At 41.4% G+C, this 24,313-nt stretch overlaps 1 protein-coding gene across 8 annotated transcripts in view; it reads right to left on the minus strand.

Moving 5' to 3' along the window:
- The window catches only part of SLC25A26 (solute carrier family 25 member 26), a 214,697-nt gene that overhangs the window by 116,146 nt on the left and 74,238 nt on the right, over nucleotides 1-24,313 (minus strand). For 6 of the 8 annotated variants that reach the window (XM_023754039.1, XM_023754038.1, XM_006089019.3 and 3 more), the window contains 2 exons: nucleotides 18,772-18,928; nucleotides 14,731-14,840 (listed from right to left, as the gene is read on the minus strand). The exons of 1 other annotated variant lie outside the window; for it this stretch is intronic. In XM_023754039.1, coding sequence (XP_023609807.1) covers nucleotides 14,731-14,840; nucleotides 18,772-18,928 — 267 coding nt within the window. The remainder of the gene's footprint in view (nucleotides 1-14,730; nucleotides 14,841-18,771; nucleotides 18,929-24,313) is intronic. One more of the 8 variants, XM_006089020.3, reaches the window with a different exon arrangement.

Genomic DNA, 24,313 nt, shown 5'->3' on the forward strand with positions numbered 1-24,313 from the left:
CGCCAGTCCCACCCCCGATTGGTTAGGGGGGCTGATCAAGGGCGGAGTTGGCTGGGGGAAGGGGCTGTGGGCCAATCGGGGTTGGGGGGGGGCCCACAGGGGACAGGGCCAGCCTGGGGGAGGGGCTGCAGGAGGTTGCCTGGCTGTCCTTGCCTCCTATTGGGGTAGGGATGGAGATCAAGGGCGGCGCTGGTGGGGGGTGGGGCTGCAGGAGGTTGGCTGGTCAGCCCCACCCCCTGATCGGGCTGGTTTGCTGGCTGCAATGGGTGTCATAGCGACTGGTTGTTCTGGTTGTTATGGCATTCTGGTCGCTGTTTTTTTATATATATAGACTAGAGGCCGGTGCAGGAAATTCATGCACTGGGGGGGGTGGGGGGGGGGAGGGGTCGTTCAGCCCAGTCTGCCCCTTCTCACAGACTGGAAGCCATCAGGGGATGTCCTACCATCCCATGGGGAGCAGGCCTAAGCCGCAGTCTGGCCTCCTTCTGCGGGAGGTGACCGGGCTGATCAGGGGAAGGCGCCAGCCCCATCACCCCGCTGCTGCTGCCACTGCCAGCTGCCGCAGCCGCCAAGGTGTTTTCATCAACATGGACTCCAGTCCCTTCACCATGAAAAAATGACAACTTTATTTAGGCATTTTCAAAATGTGTCTTTCATAGGATATGACATTTTTTTTTTTTATCCTCACCTGAGGATATGTTTCTATTGATTTTTAGAGAACTTGGAAGAGAGAGGGAAAGACAGAGAGAAAGATCAATATGAGAGGGACACTTCGATTGGTTGCCTCCTGCATAAGCCCTGACCTGGGCCCGGCCAGGGAGGAGCCTGCAACCTAGGTACATGCCTTTGATCAAAATCAAACCTGGACCCTGTGGTCAGCAAGCCGAAGCTCTATCCACTGAGCCCAAACGGCTAGGGCAGGCGATGACATTTTTTAGTCCCTCCAACAGTGGACCTTAGTTTTTACCTCCAGGAGTGTGATGGGAAAACCCTAGATCACCTTCTTGGATTCTTTTTTTTTTTTAATATATTTTATTGATTTTTCTCAGAGAGGAAGGGAGAGGGATAGAGAGTTAGAAACATCAATGAGAGAGAAACATTGATCAGCTGCCTCCTGCACACCTCCTACTGGGGATGTGCCTGCAACCAAGGTACATGCCCTTGGCCGGAATCGAACCTCGGACCTTTCAGTCCGCAGGCCGATGCTCTATTCACTGAGCCAAACCGGTTAGGGCACCTTCTTGGATTCTTATTGCCCAAGTTACCAAGAACACTATGAGTGGCAGCGTACAGGGAGCTTAGCCAATGAGCAGTCAGAGCCCCCCCCGAGTTGTGTCCACTGGGGTGGGGGCGTGCTCCGAGCCACACGGCAGCCGCTAGGAGCACACCCCCCAGCCCTGCGTTGTGTCTGCTGGGTTGGGGGTGTGCTGCCTGCCCAGACGCTCTCCCTCCCTCCGAGGCCAGGGCGCGGGACACTATGTGGGCACCCCATCTTTGTGACGGAGTGGTTAATTTGCATATTACCCTTTTATTAGATTAGATCAATCTGAGATTGTAGAAGTTACTGAAGGTCAGAGAGCTACTTGGCTTAGGGAGCAAGGATGAAAATGAAATCTTTGATTAGCATCTCCAGAACTGTTTTTCATAAAAGGTATATCATATTTACTAGTATACACATCTAATGAACTTAAACATTCAAGGTTTAATATCAGCCAATTCTTAATTATTACACAGGTAAAACTATAATAAGGTCAACAGAAACAGGTTTCAGGGTAAAAAGCTGCTTTAGACTTTGCAGAGTAAACTCAATGTGGCAAATTATTGAAAGAGAGAGACCTCAGACACTCTGAAGATTTTTTGAAATGCACAGTTTACTTACTGGCATTTTATCCCACATTTCTTGTGTAATTCCCAAAATTCTTTCTAGAAAGCAAGCTACCAAATTAAGAATACCTAATATATCTTTCTACACCACCATTTAAAACTGAAACCCTGTAACTGAGCAGTTCATCTGTGTGCCAATTCTGCCATCTTCTGGTTATAAATGGAATCATAGTTGTTAATAAAACTAGAAAAAGCATTTATCAATCCTAATATACCTTCCTTGGGGCTTAAATTTTATCCACTGATATGGGGACATAAATTCCTCACACCTTTCTTCCTTATAAGATGCTTTCCATGTATACAAATAGCCAATAGGCATAAGAAAAAATTAAATTTGTAGGTATTAGTCTCTTGCCTAACAAGACTAATGTCTTGATAATCCAAACCGAAAGTTAGTATCTTCTCAAGAAAAACAATTACATTGTCTATTAGGCTCTGTGCCTAAAAGTTGTTCATGTAATTTTACATATCCCAAGAGGTAAGCCTCAGATGGCTTTTTTTTTTCACTTTTGTATCCTTCCTTAACAGAAATGAGCCATGAATTTGACCCCAAACGCAAGGGAAGTAAAAGCAAAAATAAATAAATGGAATTATACCAAACTAAAAACCTTTGCACAGCAAAAGAAAACATCAACAAAACAAAAAGGCAACCAACTGAATGAGAGAGGATACTTGCAAATGATACATCTAATAAAAGGCTTAAAATCCAAAATATACAAGGAATTCATACAACTCAACAACAAAAAAGTCCAATTTAAAAATGGGCAGAAGACCTGGACAGACACTTTTCCCAAGAAGACATACCATTGCCCAACAGATATATGAAAAGATGCTCAACCTCACTAGCTATAAGAAAAATGCAAATCAAAACCACAATGATACCACCTCACAGCTGTTAGAAAAGCTATTATCGAATAAGACAAGAAATAACAAGTATGGGAGAGGGTGTGGAGAAAAGGGAACCTTCGTACACTGCTGGTAGGATTGTAAATTGGTACAGCCTTGATGGAAAACAGTATGGAGGTTCCTGAAAAAATTTAGAACTACCATATGACCCAACAATCCCTCTTCTGGGTATCCTATATAATAAAAGGCTAATATGCAAATCGACCGAACGGCAGAATGACTGGTCGCTATGACATGCACTGACCACCAGGGGGCAGACACTCAATGCAGGATCTGCCCCTTGGTGGTCAGTGCGCTCCCACAGGGGACATGCCGCTCAGCCAGAAGCCCTGTGCCGGGCTCACGGCTGGTGAGTGCAGTGGTGGTGGCGGGAGCCTCTCCTGCCTCCGCGGCAGCGCTAAGGATGTCTGCCTGCCAGCTTAGGCCTGCTCCTCACAGGGATCAGGCCTAAGCTGGCAGGCGGACATCCCCCAAGGGGTCCAAGACTGCAAGAGGGCACAGGCCAGGGTGAAGGACCTCCCCCATCCCCCGCAAGTGCACGAGTGTCATGCACCGGGCCTCTAGTCTAAACAGAAAATTTGAAAACATTTACTCATAAAGATATATGTAGCCCTGTGTTCACTGAAGAATTATTCACAATAACCAAAACATGAAAATAACCTAAGTGTCCTTTGATGGATGATTGGATAAAGATGTGGAACATATACACAATGGAATACTAATCAGTCATAAAAAAAATGATCAAATACTGACATTTGTGACAACATGGTTGGACCTTGAAAGTATTATTATCATGTTAAGTGAATCAAGTCAGATGGAAAAGGATAAAAACTATATGATTTCACTCATATGTGGGATATAAAATAGAAAGCAACATATAAACAAACAAACTCATCAACAGACAACAGCATGGTGGTCCAGAAGGGAAGAGGGTAAAGGGAGTCAAATATATGGTGACAGGAGACTAGACTCTGGGTGGTGAGCACACAATGTAATAGTCAGATGATGCATTACAGAGTTGTACACCTGAAACTTATATAATGTTATTAACCAATGTAACTTCAATAAATTTAATTAAACTTTTTTTAAATGAAAAAAAAAAAACTTCCCCAATTTCCTCCTAGAACCCAATATAAGCTGACCACTCCATTGTCTCTTCGGAATTGCCTATGGTTCACCATAGCTTTCATGCCCTGAAATTGCAATTCCTCAGCTATTCCCAAATAATCTCATTTGCTGCTCGATAACCTTTGTTGTTTAATTTTAAGGCTGACAGTATATAATCACAAATCAAAGCAATCTGACAGTGACATTCAATTCATTATGCTACCAAGACCCCTACTCTTAAAAAACAAAGGTTTGTCACTGACAAAGCGCAGACACACACAAAAGTAGCAAATCCTAACTTCAGTAGTTTGGTGCTTGGAGAGAAGTAGTCAGGTTTTCCATTTACAACAGTGGTTCTCAACCTTCCTAATGCCACGACCCTTTAATACAGTTCCTCATGTTGTGGTGACCCGCAATTTCATTGTTAGAAATTGAACATAATTAAAGCATAGTGATGAATCACAAAAACAATATGCAATTATATATGTGTTTTCTGATGGTCTTAGACGACCCCTGTGAAAGGGTCATTCAACCCCCAAAGGGATCACGACCCACAGGTTGAGAACCGCTGATTTACAATGTGGTGGCAATCACTGACCAAGAAACACTCCTGTGGCTTGAACTGGTTTCTTCGCCTTCTTCATCTCACATGAAAATCACTTTCATTTCATTGTTTTTATAAAAGCTGAACTTCATTGCGGCTCATAAACTGATACTGCTCTTAAATAAGAAGCCAGCGCAGTGTCCTTTGCCTCTAGTCCACCAACTTACTAGGATAATCAGTGAAATGCACCTTCCTAGCTCACGAATCAACACCATCTGAACAAATGCTGCATACGGTAGTCCCTCACAGAAAGACAGAAAGCCCAAGAACAGACCACCATCTGAAATGCGTCAGAGGATCCTCAAGAAACTAAGAAACTGGAGAGATGGGGGGGGGGGGGGGTCACTGGCCCTTCATCAGACCTCCCTGCTTGGACTTGACTGAACAGTCAAGTCATCCGCACCCAGGGTCACGTCGGCCTGACCTCTCCCAGGCCCTGCCTTCTCCCCGCCTGTCTGCATGCTCATTCAGGCTCAGACGGCTGAACTTTAAGACCCGCTGGAGTTTAAGCATGAGCACGACACACAGCATTCTAACAGCATCCGCCATGAAATACACACTGAAGCAATGCTGCTGGAAGCTTTGGAAAGAAAACAACACTGAAACAATGCTGCTGGAAGCTTTGGAAAGAAAACGACCATCTTTTTTGCCAATTCTACCTCCTTAACATCTCTTGAACTCACCTCCTCCCTCTGCACCCCCTGCCCCTGCCTTGGCGGAGGCTCTGGCCCTCTGATGGTTCTGGGGATTTCTGGGACAGCCTCCTCTCCACACCTCGTCCACCTCCACTCCGCTGCCAGAGGATGCTCCTAAACGCCAACAAATGGTGCTCTTCTGCTCAGCCCTTCAAGGGATAACAGCCAAACTCTTCACCACAGCAGACAGGGGCCTCCAGCTGTTCCCAACCACCCCGCCCACCTCATTTCCTAAGGACCCAGCCACACCTGGGCTCCACTTAGAACAGGAAGCACCAACACCCAACAGTCATGTTCTAAGTGCAGTTCAAGGATCAGCGGCTCCACGAGGCCCACTTATCCAGCGGCCGCTCCTTTCCCTTTGGGCTCTCACTGTACCTTGTCCTTACTTTTCTCAAAACACCCGGGACACGCGGGTGTCCTTACCCGCTACATGTCCATCTCCACCACTAGACTACAAGCCTCTTAAAGGTGTGTCTTCTCTTGTCCTTGCTCCTCAATGCCTGGAGCATCAGAAGGGTTTGGGCCTAAATCCGCACCACTGTGCGGGCACACAGTGGGGAGGAAACTATGGAGCTAAACAAAGCAGCCCCCGGAAAAGGAATCGAAGAGGCCGGGAGGAAAGAGTCTAAAAAGCAAAGGCTGTGAAGACGGCAATGGAAAGCGGATTATTCTTTCTTTCTGAGATAAAGTTTTGTGTAATTCTTAGTTTAGGGTTTTTAATAAAACATTTAAAAGTCTGTCTGTCTTATGTACTTAATGTCCTGAAGAGAAAAGGTTCCCAGGCACACTGACAAGCACACAGGAGCCCGGGCAAAGGCCCTCCACACAGGCACGTCCTGCAATGCATCACAAGAAAGTGCCATGGGAGTGTGGTTGGGTGTCTGACAGGTCGCTCTCAGCTTCTAACCAGACAACAAATCCCGAGCACAATCTGCAACTCCGCTCCCATCCATCTTCCAACACCAGCAGTCCCGCTGCTGCATGCCGTGAGCATCATGAGCAAATAGCCACACTGCACCGCAGGGCAGCCAGCACAGCCTCACCTAACTGCCTACAACCCAACTACAACCAAACAAGTGTGGCCAAGCATCACCACAACTGCAAGTCCTCCAAGCAGCCTCCAGACAGCACCAATGCAGCCGGTCCTCCAGGCAGCATGACGGACAGCACCAATGCAGCCAGTCCTCCAGGCAGCCTTCTGACGGACAGCACAATGCAGCCAGTCCTGCAGGCAGCCTCCTGACAGACAGCACAATGCAGCCAGTCCTCCAGACAGCACCAATGCAGCCAGTCCTCCAGGAAGCCTCCTGACGGACAGCACAATGCAGCTAGTCTTCCAGACAGCCTCCTAAAGGACAGCACAATGCAGCCAGTCCTGCAGGCAGCCTCCTGACCGACAGCACAATGCAGCCAGTCCTCCAGGCAGCCTCCTGACAGACAGCACAATGCAGCCAGTCCTGCAGGCAGCCTCCTGGCGGACAGCACAATGCAGCCAGTCCTCCAGGCAGCCTCTGATGGACAGCACAATGCAGCCAGTCCTGCAGGCAGCCTCCTAGCGGACAGCACCAATGCAGCCAGTTCTCCAGGCAGCCTCCTGACAGACAGCTGAATGCAGCCAGTCCTGCAGACAGCCAATTCTGCGATGAGCCGCAACAAACGACATGTTGACACTCCCCAATCAATTGCGAACAAACGAGGTCCACACCCTCAGACCTAGAGCAGCTAAATGGTAACATAAGTTGCCTTCGGTCTCCCGGCTCTTCTAGGCATGGCCTTGAAGAAAAGTCAGAGCTGGTCCAACAACATGCACTTCATGTCTGAGTATACTGCCACCCTCAAAGCCAGCCAGGTTATCTGTCACACTAGATGTTTGTAGGCTTCCTCGTGTCCTGCACCTACTACAATAATTGACTGCCGAGCCAATTCTGTGAAAATAGTTACTCTGGGGTATAAATTAAATTGTTCTATAGTCCTGAAGTATCAGTGAGCACCAGTCATCTCAGAATCTTGTTTAAAAATGGAGGGCCCCTGGTGCCATCTCCAAAAACCTTCACTTGTAACCAGCTGTGCACACAATTGATGCTAAAGTAGGTGCTCCTTGGGTCACACCTGCAGAAGTCTGTGAGAGGCTGGCAGAGAAGCATTTGCAAAACATGGTATAATGTACTTCCTGCTTCCTCATACCCCAACCAGAATGGGACTGGAAAGAACCACCTACCAGCATCTACGTGTGCGAGGATATCCACCCATGTCACCCATGCACACATTAAATTCACAAAGGCTGCTTTGGCTGCAAAGAAATTTCAATATTCTTTCATTTCTCCACACAACATGAACTAAGGCCGAAAGCTGGATAAGACCAGGGAAAAGTCAAATTCTAAAGCCTTAAAAAAAAAATCACTACCATTGTAATGTTATAGCATCTGTTGTATTAGAGCAGTGATGGCGAACCTATGACACACGTGTCAGAGGTGACACGCAAACTCATTTTTTTGGTTGATTTTTCTTCGTTAAATGGCATTTAAATATATAAAATAAATATCAAAAATATAAATCTTTGTTTTACTATGGCTGCAAATATCAAAAAATTTCTACATGTGACACGGCACCAGAGTTAAGTTGGGGTTTTTCAAAATGCTGACATACCAAGCTCAAAAGGTTCGCCATCACTGTATTAGAGTAAACCTGCCTGACCATTCTGGTCTAATTAGATTCTGCTTTGTACAGGGCTTTTTCTGTGTCTGATGAAAAGTGAACTGTAAAATAATTGAGGTAGGGATTTAGAGATTTGGTATAGCAAACTTCTTAATAAAAATGGCACAAATGGGACTCTTCTTACTGTTGTTACATATTAAGTCTTATTTGATCCATTTTACTGTATTCCAAATTACAAACATCAGGTGGGAGGTTGTAATTATAGTTTTACTGATTCTGTCATTAAGTTTTAATCAAGCTGCTGCTACAGAGAATGGTTAGGAGGGTAGGGCTTCTGCTTCTAAGTTTCCTTCACAAACTTATAGTTACTACATCAAAGTAGTCGTGGACACACTCATAAAATATTGTTTCTAAGAAATGTGTAACAGACAATCCTATATCCAAGTAAGTGGACTACACAGCAATGACCAAACATCTCTATACCTCTCTGACCACTGACAGCTACACTTTTTTGTTTTCTAGTTCACTTTATTTTACCTAAGAAAATTCGTTTCTCCTAAATTCACCCATTTCTTTCTCTTGCTTTTGCAACCACACTTGTATGAATCTGAAACAAAAAGTTTATGCTCTGTGAGACCAAAATAAGTTATTGAAATAGGAAAGTAGTATATACATTCCTCAAGCATTTACTGAGAAAACTGTTTATTGAATGGCTTTGAGAAGTTTTTAAAGAAAGTTCAAAGATAATTAGAGCCTCAGAACCAACATTTCCACAAACTTCCTACACTTGACAATCTTTCCAGCATATTAAACCATAACTAAATTTAAAATCATTCAAAAGTCAACATCAAGAGATGTTTCACCTATGAAGTTAATCTATATACCTACTGCTGATAAATTCTCCACTTAAATTTCTCCAGGCATCACAAAAACTATCAAAAGGCATCTGACATCAGGCCTCACTACCAAAGGAACAATGGAAACCATAAAAGACCTAATAAAGATAAGAATGTCCTAGAATTGTATATTTCCACTCTTATAATACTTGTCTCCCAACTAAAGTCTACTTACAGCACCTCCTTTGTCCAGCAGTTCACATTCAGAATATTACAAGAGCTTCCATACTTTTTTTCTTCTTTATTGATTAAGGTATTACACATGTGTCCTTATCCCCCCCAATGCCCTCTCACCCCCAACTCATGCCCTCACCCCCCTGGTGTCTGTGTCCATTGGTTAGGCGTATATGCATGCATACAAGTCCTTTGGTTGATCTATCCTCCTTACCCCTACACTTTCCCTACCTTCCCTCTGAGGTTTGATGGTCTGATTGATGCTTCTCTGTCTCTGGATCTGTTTTTGTTCATGTTTATGTTGTTCATTATATTCCACAAATGAGTGAAATCATGTGATATTTATCTTTCTCTGTCTGGCTTATTTCGCTTAGCATAATGCTCTCCAGTTCCATCCATGCTGTTGCAAATGGTAAGAATTCCTTCTTTTTTACAGCAGCATAGTATTCCATTGTGTAGATCAGTGGTTCCCAAACTTATTTGGCCTACCGCCCCCTTTCCAGAAAAAATATTACTCAGCCCCTGGAAATTAATTTTTTTTAAATTTTAATAGCAGTTACTCATCGCCCCCAAATGCACCTGTGGCCATCACCGCCCCCTGGATCGCTGCAGCGCCTACCAGGGGGCGGTAGCGCCCACTTTGGGAATCACTGGTGTAGATGTACCAAAGTTTTTTAATCCACTCATTTGCTGATGGGCACTTAGGCTGTTTCCAAATCTTAGCTATGGTAAATTGTGCTGCTATGAACATAGGGGTGCATATATCCTTTCTGATTGGTGTTTCTAGTTTCTTGGGATATAGTCCTAGAAGTGGGATCACTGGGTCAAATGGGAGTTCCATTTTTAGTTTTTTGAGGAAACTCCATACTGTTCTCCACAGTGGCTGCACCAGTTTGCATTCCCACCAGTAGTGCACGAGGGTTCCTTTTTCTCCACATCCTCGCCAGCCCTTGTCATTTGTTGATTTGTTGATGATAGCCATTCTGACAGGTGTGAGATGGTACCTCATTGTTGTTTTGATTTGCATCTCGAGGATTATTAGTGACTTTGAGCATGTCTTCATATGTCTCTTAGCCTTCCTTATGTCCTCTTTCGAAAAGTATCTATTTAGGTCCGTTGCCCATTTTTTGATTGGGTTGTTTATCTTCCTTTTGTTAAGTTGTATGAGTGAACTTCCATATTTTAAAGAAGTCAGTTACAGCCCTGGCCGGTGTGGCTCAATGATTAGAGTGTCAGCCCATGCACCAACACTCCATCAAGGGCACATACCTGGGGTGCGGTTTCAATCCCCATCCCCAGTCATTTGGGGCGAGTGAGGGAGGCAACCATTCGATGGGTCTCTCTCACATAGATGTTTCTCTCTCTCTTCCCCTCTCTCCCTCCCTTCCACTCCAAAAACCAATGGAAAAAAAAATATCTTCAGGAGAGGATTAAAAAAAATAGTCAGTTACAGATATTAAAGTATTAGAATATACAGCATTGTCTACAAATGAAAAGATGTATCATTAACATGAATAATCTAACAGTTCTCATTTGACCTACCTCATCATATCAGTTTAAATACTTTTTTTGTAATTCTAAGAGAGAGATAGGAAAGTCTGTCCTTCAACATTGCAAACTAGCTTTCAGGCAAGATGGCCCTACATGAAATGAAATAAGTGGCCCAGTTATTTTTGCTGCTTGCTCTCAGCAACATATTAAAATGTAAGCCAAATACTGAATTTGTGAAAATGTATTTAACTTTAATCTAAGCAGCATGAAATTCTAAAATAGACGCAAAAAGTGTCATAAGTACAGAATTTTCACGACCTAAGACACTGAAATGCTCATATATGATTTGCTATTCTTTAGAACGTACATGCACTCAAAAAAAAAATAACTGCATGTAATGAGATTCTAATTTCACTACAATAGTACAAAAATTTAAACCAAGGATAACAGGTTAAAAGATTTTTAAATTAAGTATAAACTGCTTTCAACTTACAGTTTAAGCTAATTTTCAGATAGCATTCAAGCAATGCAGTGCTTACTTTGAGTAAGAATATGAAGAACTGAAAATCCCCAGAAATGTTATGCAAATGTCCACATGTCCACTTTACTGGAAGAATAGCCATAGGTTTCTTTAGATTCCTAAAGGGGTCTTCAGCTTATAAAAAGAACTACTACTTTATGTTATTTGCTTTTAAAAAATGAATATATGTTAGTCTACCACTTTTATAACTGCAGTTAATTATGAAGGCAATTATTTTTAATCTAAGGTTAACTTGGATTCTACAAAATCATTTTTAAACCAGTGGCAAAAGGAAATTTTATTTAAAGCACTTCAGTAATCTTAATGTCTCTCAGGATAATTTCTTTCACCTTTCTAGATTTTATAGTTATTAACAAAAAGACAAGAAATAACAAGTATTGGTGCAGATGTGGAGAAAAGAGAACCCTTGTGCATACTGTAGGATTCCATTTCTATGAAATGGCCAGAATAGGCAAATCCACAAAGACAAAAAATAGATGAGTGGCTGCCTCGGGCCGGGAAGGTTGGGGAAAGGAGAGTGACTGTTAATGGGAACAGGGTTTCCATTTGGGGTGATGAAAATGTTCCAAAACTGTGATGATGGTTGCACAATTCTGCAAATATACTAAAAACCAGTGAATTAAACTTTAAATGGGTAAATCATAGCGTATGTAAATTGTACCTCAATAAAGCTGTTATTTTTTTAATTGTCTTCTTAAAGTTAGTATTTACTTTTACTTTTCAGTCAGGATCTCTCTCTCTTTTCATCATCTCTATTCTCTATATTCTCAAGTGAAAAAAGTTCTATTACAAAAGTTTATAGATTTTCATCCAAATTTTCTAAAGGAAAATAATGCATAGAAAACAAAACTATCCTATCTAATAATAGACAAACATGGTAATTAACCGTACCTCCGACACGCTTCCCATTGGCTAATCAGGGTGATATGCAAATTAACTGCCAACCAAGATGGCGGCCGGCAGCCAGGCAGCTGAAGTGAACAGGAGGCTTGCTTGCTCCAGTGATGGAGGAAGCCAAGGTTCCCCGCCTGCCGCTGCCGGCCTCTGAGCTGCAGTCTAAGCAACTATGTTGCAAATATAGAGGCTAAACAAGCTCCAGAAACCTGCTTTCAGCCAGCTTCAGCCTCAGAGCTTAGAGCGGCAGTGATGGCAACAGTGTTTCAATTATAGAACCTAAACAAACCCAGATACCTGCTTTCAGCCAGCTGCAGCCTCAGAGCTGGAGCCAGGCCTCAGAGCTGGAGCCAGCTTTCAGCTCCAGTGACAGCCATAGAAGGTAAATAAATCCCAGAATAAAAAAAAAAAAAAAGAAAAACAGAAAAAAAGGAGAGGCTGGGAGCTTCAGTCACCCGCCAGCCTGAAAACGGCCCTCAGCCCCTCACCCAGACTGGCCAGGCACCCCAGTGGGGACCCCCACCCTGAAGGGGGTGTGACCAGCTGCAAACAGCCATCATCCCCTCATCCAGGCTGGCCAGGCACCCAAGCGGGACCCCCACCCTGATCCGGGACACCCTTCAGGGCAAACCAGCCGGCCCCCACCCATGCACCAGGCCTCTATCCTATATAGTAAAAGGGTAATATGCAAACTGACCCTAACAGCAGAAGGACTGGGAATGACTGGTCACTATGACACACACTGACCACCAGGGGCAGATGCTCAATGCAGGAGCTGCCCTCTGGTGGTCAGGGCACTCTCACACGGGAGGAGCTCTGCTCAGCCACAAGCCAGGCTGATGGCTGCCAGTACAGCGGTGGTGGTGGGAGCCTCTCCTGCCTCCTCAGCAGCGCTAAGGATGTCCGACTGCAGTTTAGGCCTGCTCCCCGCTGGCAAGTGGACATCCCCCGAGGGCTGCTGGGCTGCCAGAGGGATGTCTGATTGCCATCTTAGGCCCAATCCCCCGGGGAGCGGGCCTAAGCCAGCAGGTGGTCATCCCCTGAGGGGTCCCAGACTGCGAGAGGGCACAGGCCGGGCTGAGAGACCCCCCCCCCTGCCCCCGAGTGCACAAATTTTTGTGCACCAGGCCTCTAGTAATATATAATTACTTTTCATGTAAATGCTATAAAAACTGATTCACTTTCCAAATTTTCTAACATTAATTTATACCACTACTTTCCAAAACAGAAAAAAAAAAAGTTACTTGATAAAATAACAAAAGGTTCATAAAGGAGACCCTTTCTCTCCACTTTGTTGTCCACTCCTACCCACAAGGCTGGGGCAGCATAAACACGAGACTGTGTGTTTTAAAGACAACAATAGTAAAGAACAGAAATTTATGAATGGAGACAATTCTAACAGAGGTTGTCCCTTAGTATTGGGCAGCAGGGCTGAGAGAAAGGTAAGTGGGTGAGGAAAGTGGGAAAATGTTATTGGCTCCCTTCTCCTCTGTGTTAGTTTAGGAAAAAATAACCCTGAATTATTTTGTAATTATAAATATTTTATCTCTTATATTATCATTTCTTTTTTTGGCTCATGAATTATTTATGAGAGAGAAGGTCAGATAGTTTTGTAAGCCCATGGTAGGGATGGACAGATTATCTATCATTGCTTTCCAATTTTACTTCATTATAATCAGCAACCAAATGATTTAATGATATTGTCTCTACACTATTTGTTTTAAGTTGCTTGTGAACTACTGGGTTATACATTTTAATTAATATTCCAAGTATACTTCATAAAAATTAATAATCTTTGTTAGGTGCAGAGCTCTATACATAGCTATTAGATCAATCTTGCTGTTGTGTTGATAGGTAGATTACATTTTTAATCATTTCTCCTTATAATTCTGGAAATTCTTGTTTTATATTTTGAGCCTGGGCTATTTAGTCCAGGTTCTGGTTCATTACATCTCTCAGGAGAACTGTTCCTTGTATCATTACACAATGTTCTCTTTGGTTTTTGCTTTCAGCCTTTTTTGTCTGGTATTAACATTATTCTATCAGCTCTTCCAGTTAGTAGCTCTGTATCAGGCAGGGTGGATCAGAAGTAGAACCACTATGACTGATAAGAATGGAGGTTATAGGAATGTGAACAGTAACTGCGGGAGCTGGGTAAGCAGTTTATGTAGAACTGTAACTCCTATGTGTAGTGTTGGGACAGAAGTCACAGGGCAGGGGATCAGGAAGGAAAGAGGGGAAATCCAGGACAAACAGGACAAACTCACATTGTCTCTGAGTTGATGAGAGTGACCTGCAGTACAAGCTGCCACCCTCACCACAGCGCCCACACCTCTGGACTCAGAATGCAGAGAAGCTAAGGGAGCTACAGCGGCTGCCTGAGTCCCCAGGTCAGTGAGGAGGTGTATGAAGTGCAAGCACCCCTGACCCTACACCAACCTTCCGAGCATAAACACATCTGCTTCACTTCCGCCTTACACCTCTTGTACAAATGTTTCCTGTGGTCAGCCTAACCTGGAACCGTCCTGGAAAGGGAGTTCTGGGAAAAAGAGTTTCAGCTCAGTTCTATGTTGACATAATACAAAGCCACCACAATTTACATGGATGTTTTCTTCCCTCTTTAATTTTACTCTTTCTGTTTCAGGTCTGTCTCTTGCATATAGCACACAGCTGAATTTTTCTTTCATCCTATCTAGATTCTATTTTTTAATTATTATGTTTAACCTATTTACGTTTATTAAAATGAATAACTTTCATAGCTTAAAAAATACTGTCTTTTTTATTTCATTAAAAAATAAAGTAATATCTGTATAGAGACTGTGCATATATGAAGATACATGCATAATTATATTTCTGAAGTATTTTATATACATTACTTACCACTTCTCCAGCAGAGGCAGCCAACATGTGCTTCACAGGCATCAAATGTGAAGATGAATCAGTGTGCAAAAACCATTTCACATAATCATAGGTGATAAAAAAGGCAGCAGCTGAAATTTAAACAAGCCAGTCTTTCACAAAGTCAGCAAATACGTTTGTCAAAAAAATTACAACTTTTGTTAATAAATTATGACATAACAAGATAAAAATAATAAACACATATTCTTTCCCTACTCTCCTCACTTTTGCAGAATTTACCAAACCCATATTATATGCCCGACCCTGGACTTATGAAAATGCAGAAGACATGATACCTGCCCCAAAGGAGCCTCATAGATAACCTAGTATTTACCATTTTGTACTAACAAATCACTTGACATTTTTAGTAAGCTTTCTAGAAAGGGATAAAATATCCCTATACAAACATAAAATAATCAGTATAGACAGGTTAAAATTACAAACATAAACCTTAACTAAATAAAACATCTAATGATATTTTATTGCTGTTTATTCAAAATAACCATGGATACTTTTTACTACATCAACCCACTTTACATCAAGGAAACAATTAAAACTGGAAATCAAAATCTCCAACAGCTACTCCTATCACCATGCACTGATCTAGCTGCAGAGGCTTTACGGCCTGCCATGTATTGCAAACCAAAGCATGTTCATCACTGTCACAAAAGATAAGGCACAGAAAATAAATGAAAGACAAATTCATCTTTTGAAAGACATCTGAACATGTCACATTAAAGTCTGAAACACACAGGAAAGGAGTTTGATAGTGAAGCTTTATTGTTGTCAACACTCCTCAGGCTGGTAACTAACGCACATCAATGGAAGCGCCTGTCCCCTGAAGAGCAAAGACCCATGAAAGCAGTTTTATGTAGTCAACACAGGTCCCTGTTTCCATTGGTGGTTCCTAAGGAGACACACTCACTCCTTTAGCCCACTCATTAAAATACAACTGGAACAGCTCCTCCACCTGCTACACAATCCACCCTCCCACCGCCTCTGGGAGAAGGGAGAAAGACTGCTAAAAGTTTCAGGTTTTAATGGCTAACCACCTCCACCTGGTCAGACCATATTGCTACTTTTATGATAGACCAAGTCCTTTAGAAATGTAAGCCCAAAGTCTCCTGGGTGACACCCAAGAAAGCCCTTGCCAATTGGAAATGATGGCAAAATAAGCTTCCAAATGAGGCTCTAGGCAAGTTACAACAAAGAAGAGTGGGTGGGCTACCTGATATCTACAGCCTCTTGCAGCTCTTAAAAAACAAAACAAGCAAAACAAAAAAACCACTGCTATGGGTTTTCTACATTCCCTTCTAAAGGGAGTAGGAATCCATAATCAGGTCTTTTTGTCTCCTCTTTCGACCTTCAGTCCCCTCCGTCCCCAACAACTCACCCCTGCAGAATACCTTCTCAAAAAAAGGCTACAGCCACTTGCCAGGCCCTGACCAGAATCCACTGGAGGTTCAAGGCCTACTCACCATACGCATGCGAGCAGCCAAGGACACAGCAGTATTACCATGTTAAAGGCCCCTTTGCCCTACACATGCACGAGGGCAATGACTCAGCAGGAGCAATATACTACTGCGCCAGCGCACCCTTATATGCCCTGCTTATGTTAATGTAGCACGAGCTGCACTAATTGGCAGGAGGCCTCTTTTGTTTGAGCGTGTATATAAGTTGCCACTGATGAGCCAGTTTTGGGCTACTTTGTTCATAATAATGCATGTCCCACTTACCTACTGTCACCCGTGTATTGTTCCAATTTCCTACACCCAGAGGGATCAAGTCCCTGGCTGAGAAACTTGCCCCCAACACCACTGAATATTACTCAGACTAGGACTTGAACCAAAAACAACAGGAAAAAAAAAAAAGTGCCACAGAGAAAATTTCAATTCATCAACAATTTACAGAAAACCAAAAAGACCATTTCTGAAACTCTGACACTATTTAGGCAGCATCTCCTATCCAATGATGTTCTGTGGATGGAAAAAATAAAAAATAAAGGGGCCTGGCAAGAGCACCACTTTATCACACACACACAAATTTGAAACCACATTCTGTACGTAAACTCCTGATGGCAAGAATCTAAACCAGTGCTGTGAGATGAATGGAGCACCATGTGCCCTGCAGACTATGGACCAGGGGTGGGCAAACTTTTTGACTCGAGGGCCACAATGGGTTCTTAACCTGGACCGGAGGGCCGGAACAAAAGCATGGATGGAGTGTTTGTGTGAACTAATATAAATTCAAAGTAAACATCATTACATAAAAGGGTACGGTCTTTTTTTTTTTTTTAGTTTTATTTATTTCAAACGGGCCGGATCCGGCCGGCGGGCCGTAGTTTGCCCACGGCTGCTATGGACCATGCTACACCTACCAACAGTGATTCCTAGGTGCAATCTGTAAGGAAAAGACATCTTTAGGACAATGATGGAGATACCATAAAAATGGTAACAGCCCTGGCCAGGTGGCTTGGTTGGTTGGAGCATCATCCCATGCACTAAAAGGTTTCAGGTTTGATTCCCAGTCAAGGCACATGCCTAGGTTTTGGATTAGATCCCCAGTCAGGGCGCATACGGGAGGCAGCCCATTGATGTTTTCCTCTCTCACATGTTTCTCTCTCTCCCTCTCCCTCCCTCTCTCTAAACATATCCTCCGGTGAGGATTAAAAACAAAAACTGACGAACAAAAGATAGGGACCTAGTAATAGGTACTTAGTAACATATGCCTTTCAATTCCCTTGTTCAAAGATTCCCAAATTTGTCTGCTTATTAAACCACCTGGAGATTTTTTTTTTTTTAATTTAAACTTCCAACTCCCAGGTCACAGCCCATCAATTAAATCAAGATCACTGGAAGCAGGACACAGGCAACAGGACTTCACAAAATCGGCCCAGGCGATCACAGGGCTGCAATGTGGTCAAATTTAGGAACCTGCCCCCCGCCCACACACACAGTTATCATTGCCTGGGTGCTCAACAATGACATGCTATAATCAATTACTGAAGGCACCGCGACAAATAAAAACTCAAGGGTAATCTCAAAACAGTTTGCTGTCTCAGGACTGATGGAGCAAGGGGAAGAGGAAAGAAAGAAACAAAGGGACCAAAACACTGTGCACAGTGCACCACAAACCTCTATGTGAATGCTGTGCTCACGTGGGGACACAGATGGACAGTTAAATGTCAAGTGAACCTGAAAGAATTTCTCATAAATTATCTTGAGAAAAAAGAAATCGAACCCCAGGATTTAAGAATCTCCTACAGCAGAGGTTCTATAATTGTGTGTGGTGGTGGTGATTTTTTTGTTTGCTTGGTTGCTTTCCAATGCCACACAAAATATCAATAAACAATTAAAATGAGGTAAATATCTGAAAAAAGTACAGTATACCAACAAGTGGATTAAGTAAAACAGATGATATTGATTCTAGAATAAGAGGCCATACATCATATAATGTGACTTTAGCAAGACACTGGGAGGAGAGTATCGAGGAGGTTAGCAGAATTGGTTGCATCAGCTAAGAGCAATTCCGTGAAGACAAAAAAGGTGTAATGCCTCTTAGATTCATCAGCTTCAGAAGACTCTCCGAGGCAGCAGCTATTAAACTCACCTTCGCACTGGAATCACCTGGGAAGCTACTAAAACCTTGCAAAGCCCAGACCAATTAAACTTCTGGGTGTGACACAGGCATCAGTAATTCTTAAAACTTCTCGAGAGATTTCAATGTGCAGGCAAGGTTGAGAAACTGCTCTAAGGCATCACAATTAATGTTAGAACACTTTAAGGATTCTAAGTGGAAATGTTAACAACAAAAACCATTTTTAAAAGATTACTCATATTTTTTCTATTATAAATACAGTGTAATGGGATCTACAGCTGATTAAAATAATTGGTTAATGAATGGAAAACAAATTCAGAAGTCCCAACAAGTAAGAAATTCTATATGTAGTACCACCACCCACCATTCTGAAAATAATCCTATTATCGTGGCTTTATAGCAGGAGAATACCCATACAATTTTTACCATTAGGAAAGGATCCAATAGCAGCAGAAGGAACGCCAGCATATATTCCATGAAAACCACCAGCCTTATTAAATCCTTGGGGACTTTGCAGCCTCGTTTTAATGGTATCCAGAGGAAATAATATCAAATCAACAGAGACACCTGCTACCCCACCAGCCTTTAAAAAAAGAGGGTGGGGGAAGAAAAGGGAAAATAGGTTACAATAAAATAAGCTCTCTGCCATTTGGGGGTAGGGATAAGAAGGTAGTCTTTAAAGCATATTTCTCATAATTGTCAGTTCATGGACTATTTGGCACAGTCAAAAGACCTACTCCCTAAATCTAGAGATTTTCCAGGGGGAAACAACCATTATTATACTATACTTTCAAATTGTAAATTTTTAAATAAACGTTTCTCTTTAAAGTGAATTTTACAATTTATTTCTAAATAAATTTGGTATTGTCAAAAGACCTGCTACCTAAATCTAGAGATTTTCCTGGGGAAACAACCATTATTGTGCTATATTTTTAATACTTTCACATGGTTCAAAGTCTCTTTCCCTGTTCCTACTTTGGTTTTCTTATTGCATCCTTCCAAAGTTACTTTAGATGTATACAAGTAAATGTGAATATGTATTTTATTTTCCTTTTTAAAAAAATAAAAGGTGTATACAATAAACACTCTGCTGAACCTTATTTTTTTCACTTAACTTATCTTGGAGATATTTCCATATCAGATCAAATGTTATATTTTTGTCTTCTTAACAATGAGTGGTAAATCTGCAGTAAGACCTTTTTTTTTGAGACTTCTATTTTTAAACAGGTAATGAGTCTTGTGAATCTAGATCCCTATTTTAAGAATCACATATCTAAGGATTGCTATTTTGTGTATATTTGAAAAGTCCTTGATAAATGTTTTAATTAAGTGAATAAATGGGGGGAAATAGAACTAATTCCTAGAGGACATTAAAACCTGGCCCTAAGCAAACCATGTTGCTTAGGGATGGAAAGCTGCACTTCAAAAAGTTTAACCCTCATGAGGACTTGGAGCATATGGAGAGTATTTGACTGGTTACACCTCAGTCAAATCAAAAAGATACTCAAAAAATATAAACTCAAACACAGTGTCAAAGAAAGGTCAACACACACGGTCTAAAAGGATGCTATGAAGATGCGTATGGAAACCAGTTTATGCAGATGGAAGAGGGTGGAGAGGAAACTCACTGTGGCTCCGTCATAGGAATTCTTGCACTGAATTGTCAACTTTTGCTATCTTGTGAAGTGTGAACCACGTGACTATATTACCTATTCAAAGGGTTAAAATATCCACTAAAAACCTATATATTCCAAAACGTAGACTAAGAAGAATTTGTATTATTCCAACATACAGGCAAAGTTTGAAACGATCAGCTGTTTCCACCTTTTGGGTTACAAAATGCTCAGGAGCTTGCACCCAGCAAACACTCTGCTCTACTTACCACTCTCAACAAAACCACTGCAAGAGATCACTGGAAAAAAGAAATTGCTCTGATGGGAAATCCAATCATTAACTAGCATAGGTAAATATTAAAAATTAGTTTCTACTAGAAAAGCACGTTACCCGAAACATTAATACTATCCTATATGATGGGCCTGAAAGACACAACAGAACCTCAAAGACCATGAAAGTCTCCTCTGTGAAGGACCTAAAAAGATGTCCCCCAAAGAGCAGAGATGTGCTGGCAGAGAATCACATGTGGTAGTAAAAGAATGACAAATGACATGGGATTTCTCTCTGGATAAAAGGTAGCCTTTTCTAAGTCATGGGAAAAGGTTCATAAGTACCATAGAAAAGTTTTAAAAAGTCAACCTTCTTCTCATTTATTTTTGAAACATTTTACACAATTCAGTATGTAAATAAAATATCTTGCCTGCCTCTTTATTTTCTCAAAGCTCAAGAGCTAATTCTCCTGAGAATGTATGATATGACTGGATTCCTTAAGAACATTCTGCACTTCATTACAAGTTTTTCTTTAATCTTAGGAGAAGGTTCAGAAAGTGCTTGCTATCTACACCTCAATTGTAATCAATAAGTTAATTACACTTTTGCTCTCTTAGGCTACTTTGCATGCATTGAATCTCTGATCCTCCTTCATCAGAATTCTTATCTGCTGAGAATAAAATGACCAGATTCAATCTACTTACTAGTGAAACATAAATCAAAAGTTACTGCTTCTGCAGATTTTAAACTTCTGAGGCTCAAATGGCATTTAAATTCATAAGACTGAAAAACAACAATGCAAACAAACAGGTAACAGAAAGCAGGAAGAATACCTATATATTTATCCACACTGCGACATATTTAAGATTTAAACAAAAACTTTAGTAGTGCTTATAATTTTACATCAGTGTTGTTTTGTTCATAATTATATACAAAATATACATGCCAACATCAGTTAAATTACAAGAAACTCTACCAAATTATTTTATTTTTTTAGCCTGAGAATTTTGTTTTATTTTTGATCATTTATCATAAAGGTTCTCAGGCAAATGATTAGTTTCAAGATTTATGGTAGCTTACACTGAAAATGGTAATTTAAGAACTAAACAAAAATCCAAAGATATAGAACAAAATTCAGGCAACCAGCAAGCCTTAGTACAGCATAACAATTTATTGCGACCTTGATATCATATAGATAAAATACACAACTCTTCCTCAAGTTAAAAAACACAAAAAGTGCTGGCAGGCTGCAGAGAAGTGTCTAATTAGTGCTTTGAAATTACTCTGGGAGTTGATAAAAGTCAAAATTACTTGCTATAAAACCTTTATTTCTCAAAAGGAGGCTTCGCAACAACAGAAAAATCAGTGCTAAAACCAAACCACTTGTCTAATTTAACTAAGCAAACCATCATAGGCCGCTGGCCTAAACCTCAGCTAAGAAGAACCAATGCCCCCCGCCCCAATATTAACGTGGCTTCTCTGGGAAACATCTGTCCTTGACATTCTGGGGTTTTCTTCCACAAGGACTTGAAGCTTGTAGTTCACTGCTCCTGCTTCCTGGATATCTGTCTCCTCCCCATTCCCCATGCATCGCCCTGCAGTGCTCCTTGCCACTTCCACCCTGATGGCAGTCACCTTTGTACAATGCAAACTTCAATTCATCTGGCCACTGTCCAGCCTGTAAGTCCTCCAAACTCTCCCCAGCCTCAGGACAAAGAACAAATCCTGTAAGGCTCTGGAAGTTCTACCTCTCCACCCTAACTCCACCTGGAGCTCTTTTCCTCCAAGTCATCTGATGTTCCTCATTTCTTGGACTTTACACAGCTGTTCTCTAATCCCCAGGTCTAGGATTAGACCCCCTGGTTTCCAAATACTGATCACAATTTTAAAAAATATATTTTATTGATTTTTTACAGACAGGAAGGGAGAGGGATAGAGAGTTAGAAACATCGATGAGAGAGAAACATCGATCAGCTGCCTCCTGCACACCTGCTACTGGGGATGTGCCCGCAACCAAGTTACATGCCCTTGACTGGGATCGAACCTGGGACCCTTCAGTCCGCAGGCTGACACTCTATCCACTGAGCCAAACTAGTTAGGGCTGATCACAATTTTAATTCTATAACTGAGCATCCCACTATTGTCTGTATGTCCCACTACACTGTAAGATCCATACCTGTCATGTTCATCAATATGTTCCCAGCACCAGCACACAGCAGGCACTCAATTATTTGAAGAATGTATGAATTAATGATTATAAGGGCTCCTACCCATATTTTAGAGGGTACAACAAGTCAACCTTAAAAAAGTACAGCAGATTTTTTAAAAATTGCAAAACTCCGGATCAAGCAATTCCCAAAAGAAAAATATAAATGGCCAACAAAGTTATGAAAAGATGCTTTCCCATCATTAATGACCCAATAAGAACAAATTAAGACATTTCCCCAATTAAACTAGAAAAGATTAAAAATATAAATAGTTATGGGCACTATAAAGGGAAACAAATTATTATAGCCTACTGAAGGACAATTTGGTAAAATGTCAATTTTAAATTATAAAACCCTTGATCCAGCTATTTTATTTCTATATATTTCACTCACAGATATGCATAAATATACAAGAATATTTACTATAGCATCGTAACTAAAAAGCAAGAAATAACCTAAATCCAGGAATCTTGTTAGATCAGTTCATATATCTGAGTACTGTATTGCCACACAGCCTTTAAGAGAATGAGGTCAATTGGACTCACTGGCACAGAAACGTGTTAGATTAAGTTAATCAACTCAGCTGTGCAGCAATATATGCTATATCATCCTGCCTTTCAAAGAAATGTGTAACTCTTTGTATATGCGTAGTTACAAGTCCAGAAGCAGACACACTAAATTGCTAAAAGTTATTACCTCTGTGCAAAGAGACTCAGGATGAAGAGAATTTTTACTATCTTGTTAAATTTTGTATTGTTCAAATTTGGCTATGAGTATTGCAAACATATAAAAGTAAAACTATTCAAAATCCCTCATAAAATAAATCCTAACTCACTGGTTACATTTGGTATGAAATAGGCACTCAGTAAGGGGAACTAAGAACCTCGATCTATGGGCTGGTTTTAAGCTACCTGTCAGGCTTCATTTCACTCTAATGAACCTGAGCCTCTCCTGACACGTCTTGAAACTTCTCATTTCTGTGTTCCTGCTTGGATTTCTCTCAACCTGGAATGCCCTTCCTATGGCCGCTGTCTCCTGAAGCCAGCAGACCACCTGTTCCCCTGCCACTACACACACACACACACACACACACACACACACACACACACACACCTGCCAAAGCATAAAAAAGATATTTGTTCTGAATTATAAGTTATATCACTAGACAATAAGTACTGCTCAAATTATTTTGATACATTTTTTACAAAGAAACAAAATCTTTTTTAAAAAAATATTTATTGTTGAGAGTATTACATGTTTTAAATTACAGCATCTATTTTTTCATTTCTCAAGTACAGTCGACAAGAGAGCTTTTAATTTTTAACACTGACAAGAAGTGTTAAGTCATTAAATTAACATTTTTCTCATCATTGAGACCACTCCGCATGATTCCACTTGCACTTTCATTTTTACAGCATTACACTACAATGCAAAGAACGGCCTGTACTTTTCACTGCACAGCACCAACACTGCCAAAGTCCTTTCACCTGCAGCTTAGGATGGCAGGGATGTTTTTGGTTTCATGGTAGAACAAGCCAGGTGAGTAGATGAACTACAAGGTCAGTGAAATAGTGAGGTACTCAAGAGGAGAGAAAGAAGAGGCAGGCAGGAAAAAATAAAAAAGTGGGACTACATCAAACTAAAAGCTGCTGCACAGCAAAAGAAACCATCCTCAAAATGAAAAGGGAACCCTGTATGGGAAGACATATTTGCCAATGACAGATCTGATAAGGTCTTAATTTCAAAAATATAGAAAGTACTCATACAACTCAACAAAAGGAAGACAAACAATCCAATTGAAAAAAAGGGCAAAGGACTTGAATAGATATTTCTCTAAAGAGGACATACAAATGGCCAAGAGATATATGAAAAAAATG

The sequence above is a fragment of the Myotis lucifugus genome, unplaced genomic scaffold, assembly GCF_000147115.1.
Source record: "Myotis lucifugus unplaced genomic scaffold, Myoluc2.0 scaffold_55, whole genome shotgun sequence".
NCBI lineage: Eukaryota > Metazoa > Chordata > Mammalia > Chiroptera > Vespertilionidae > Myotis > Myotis lucifugus.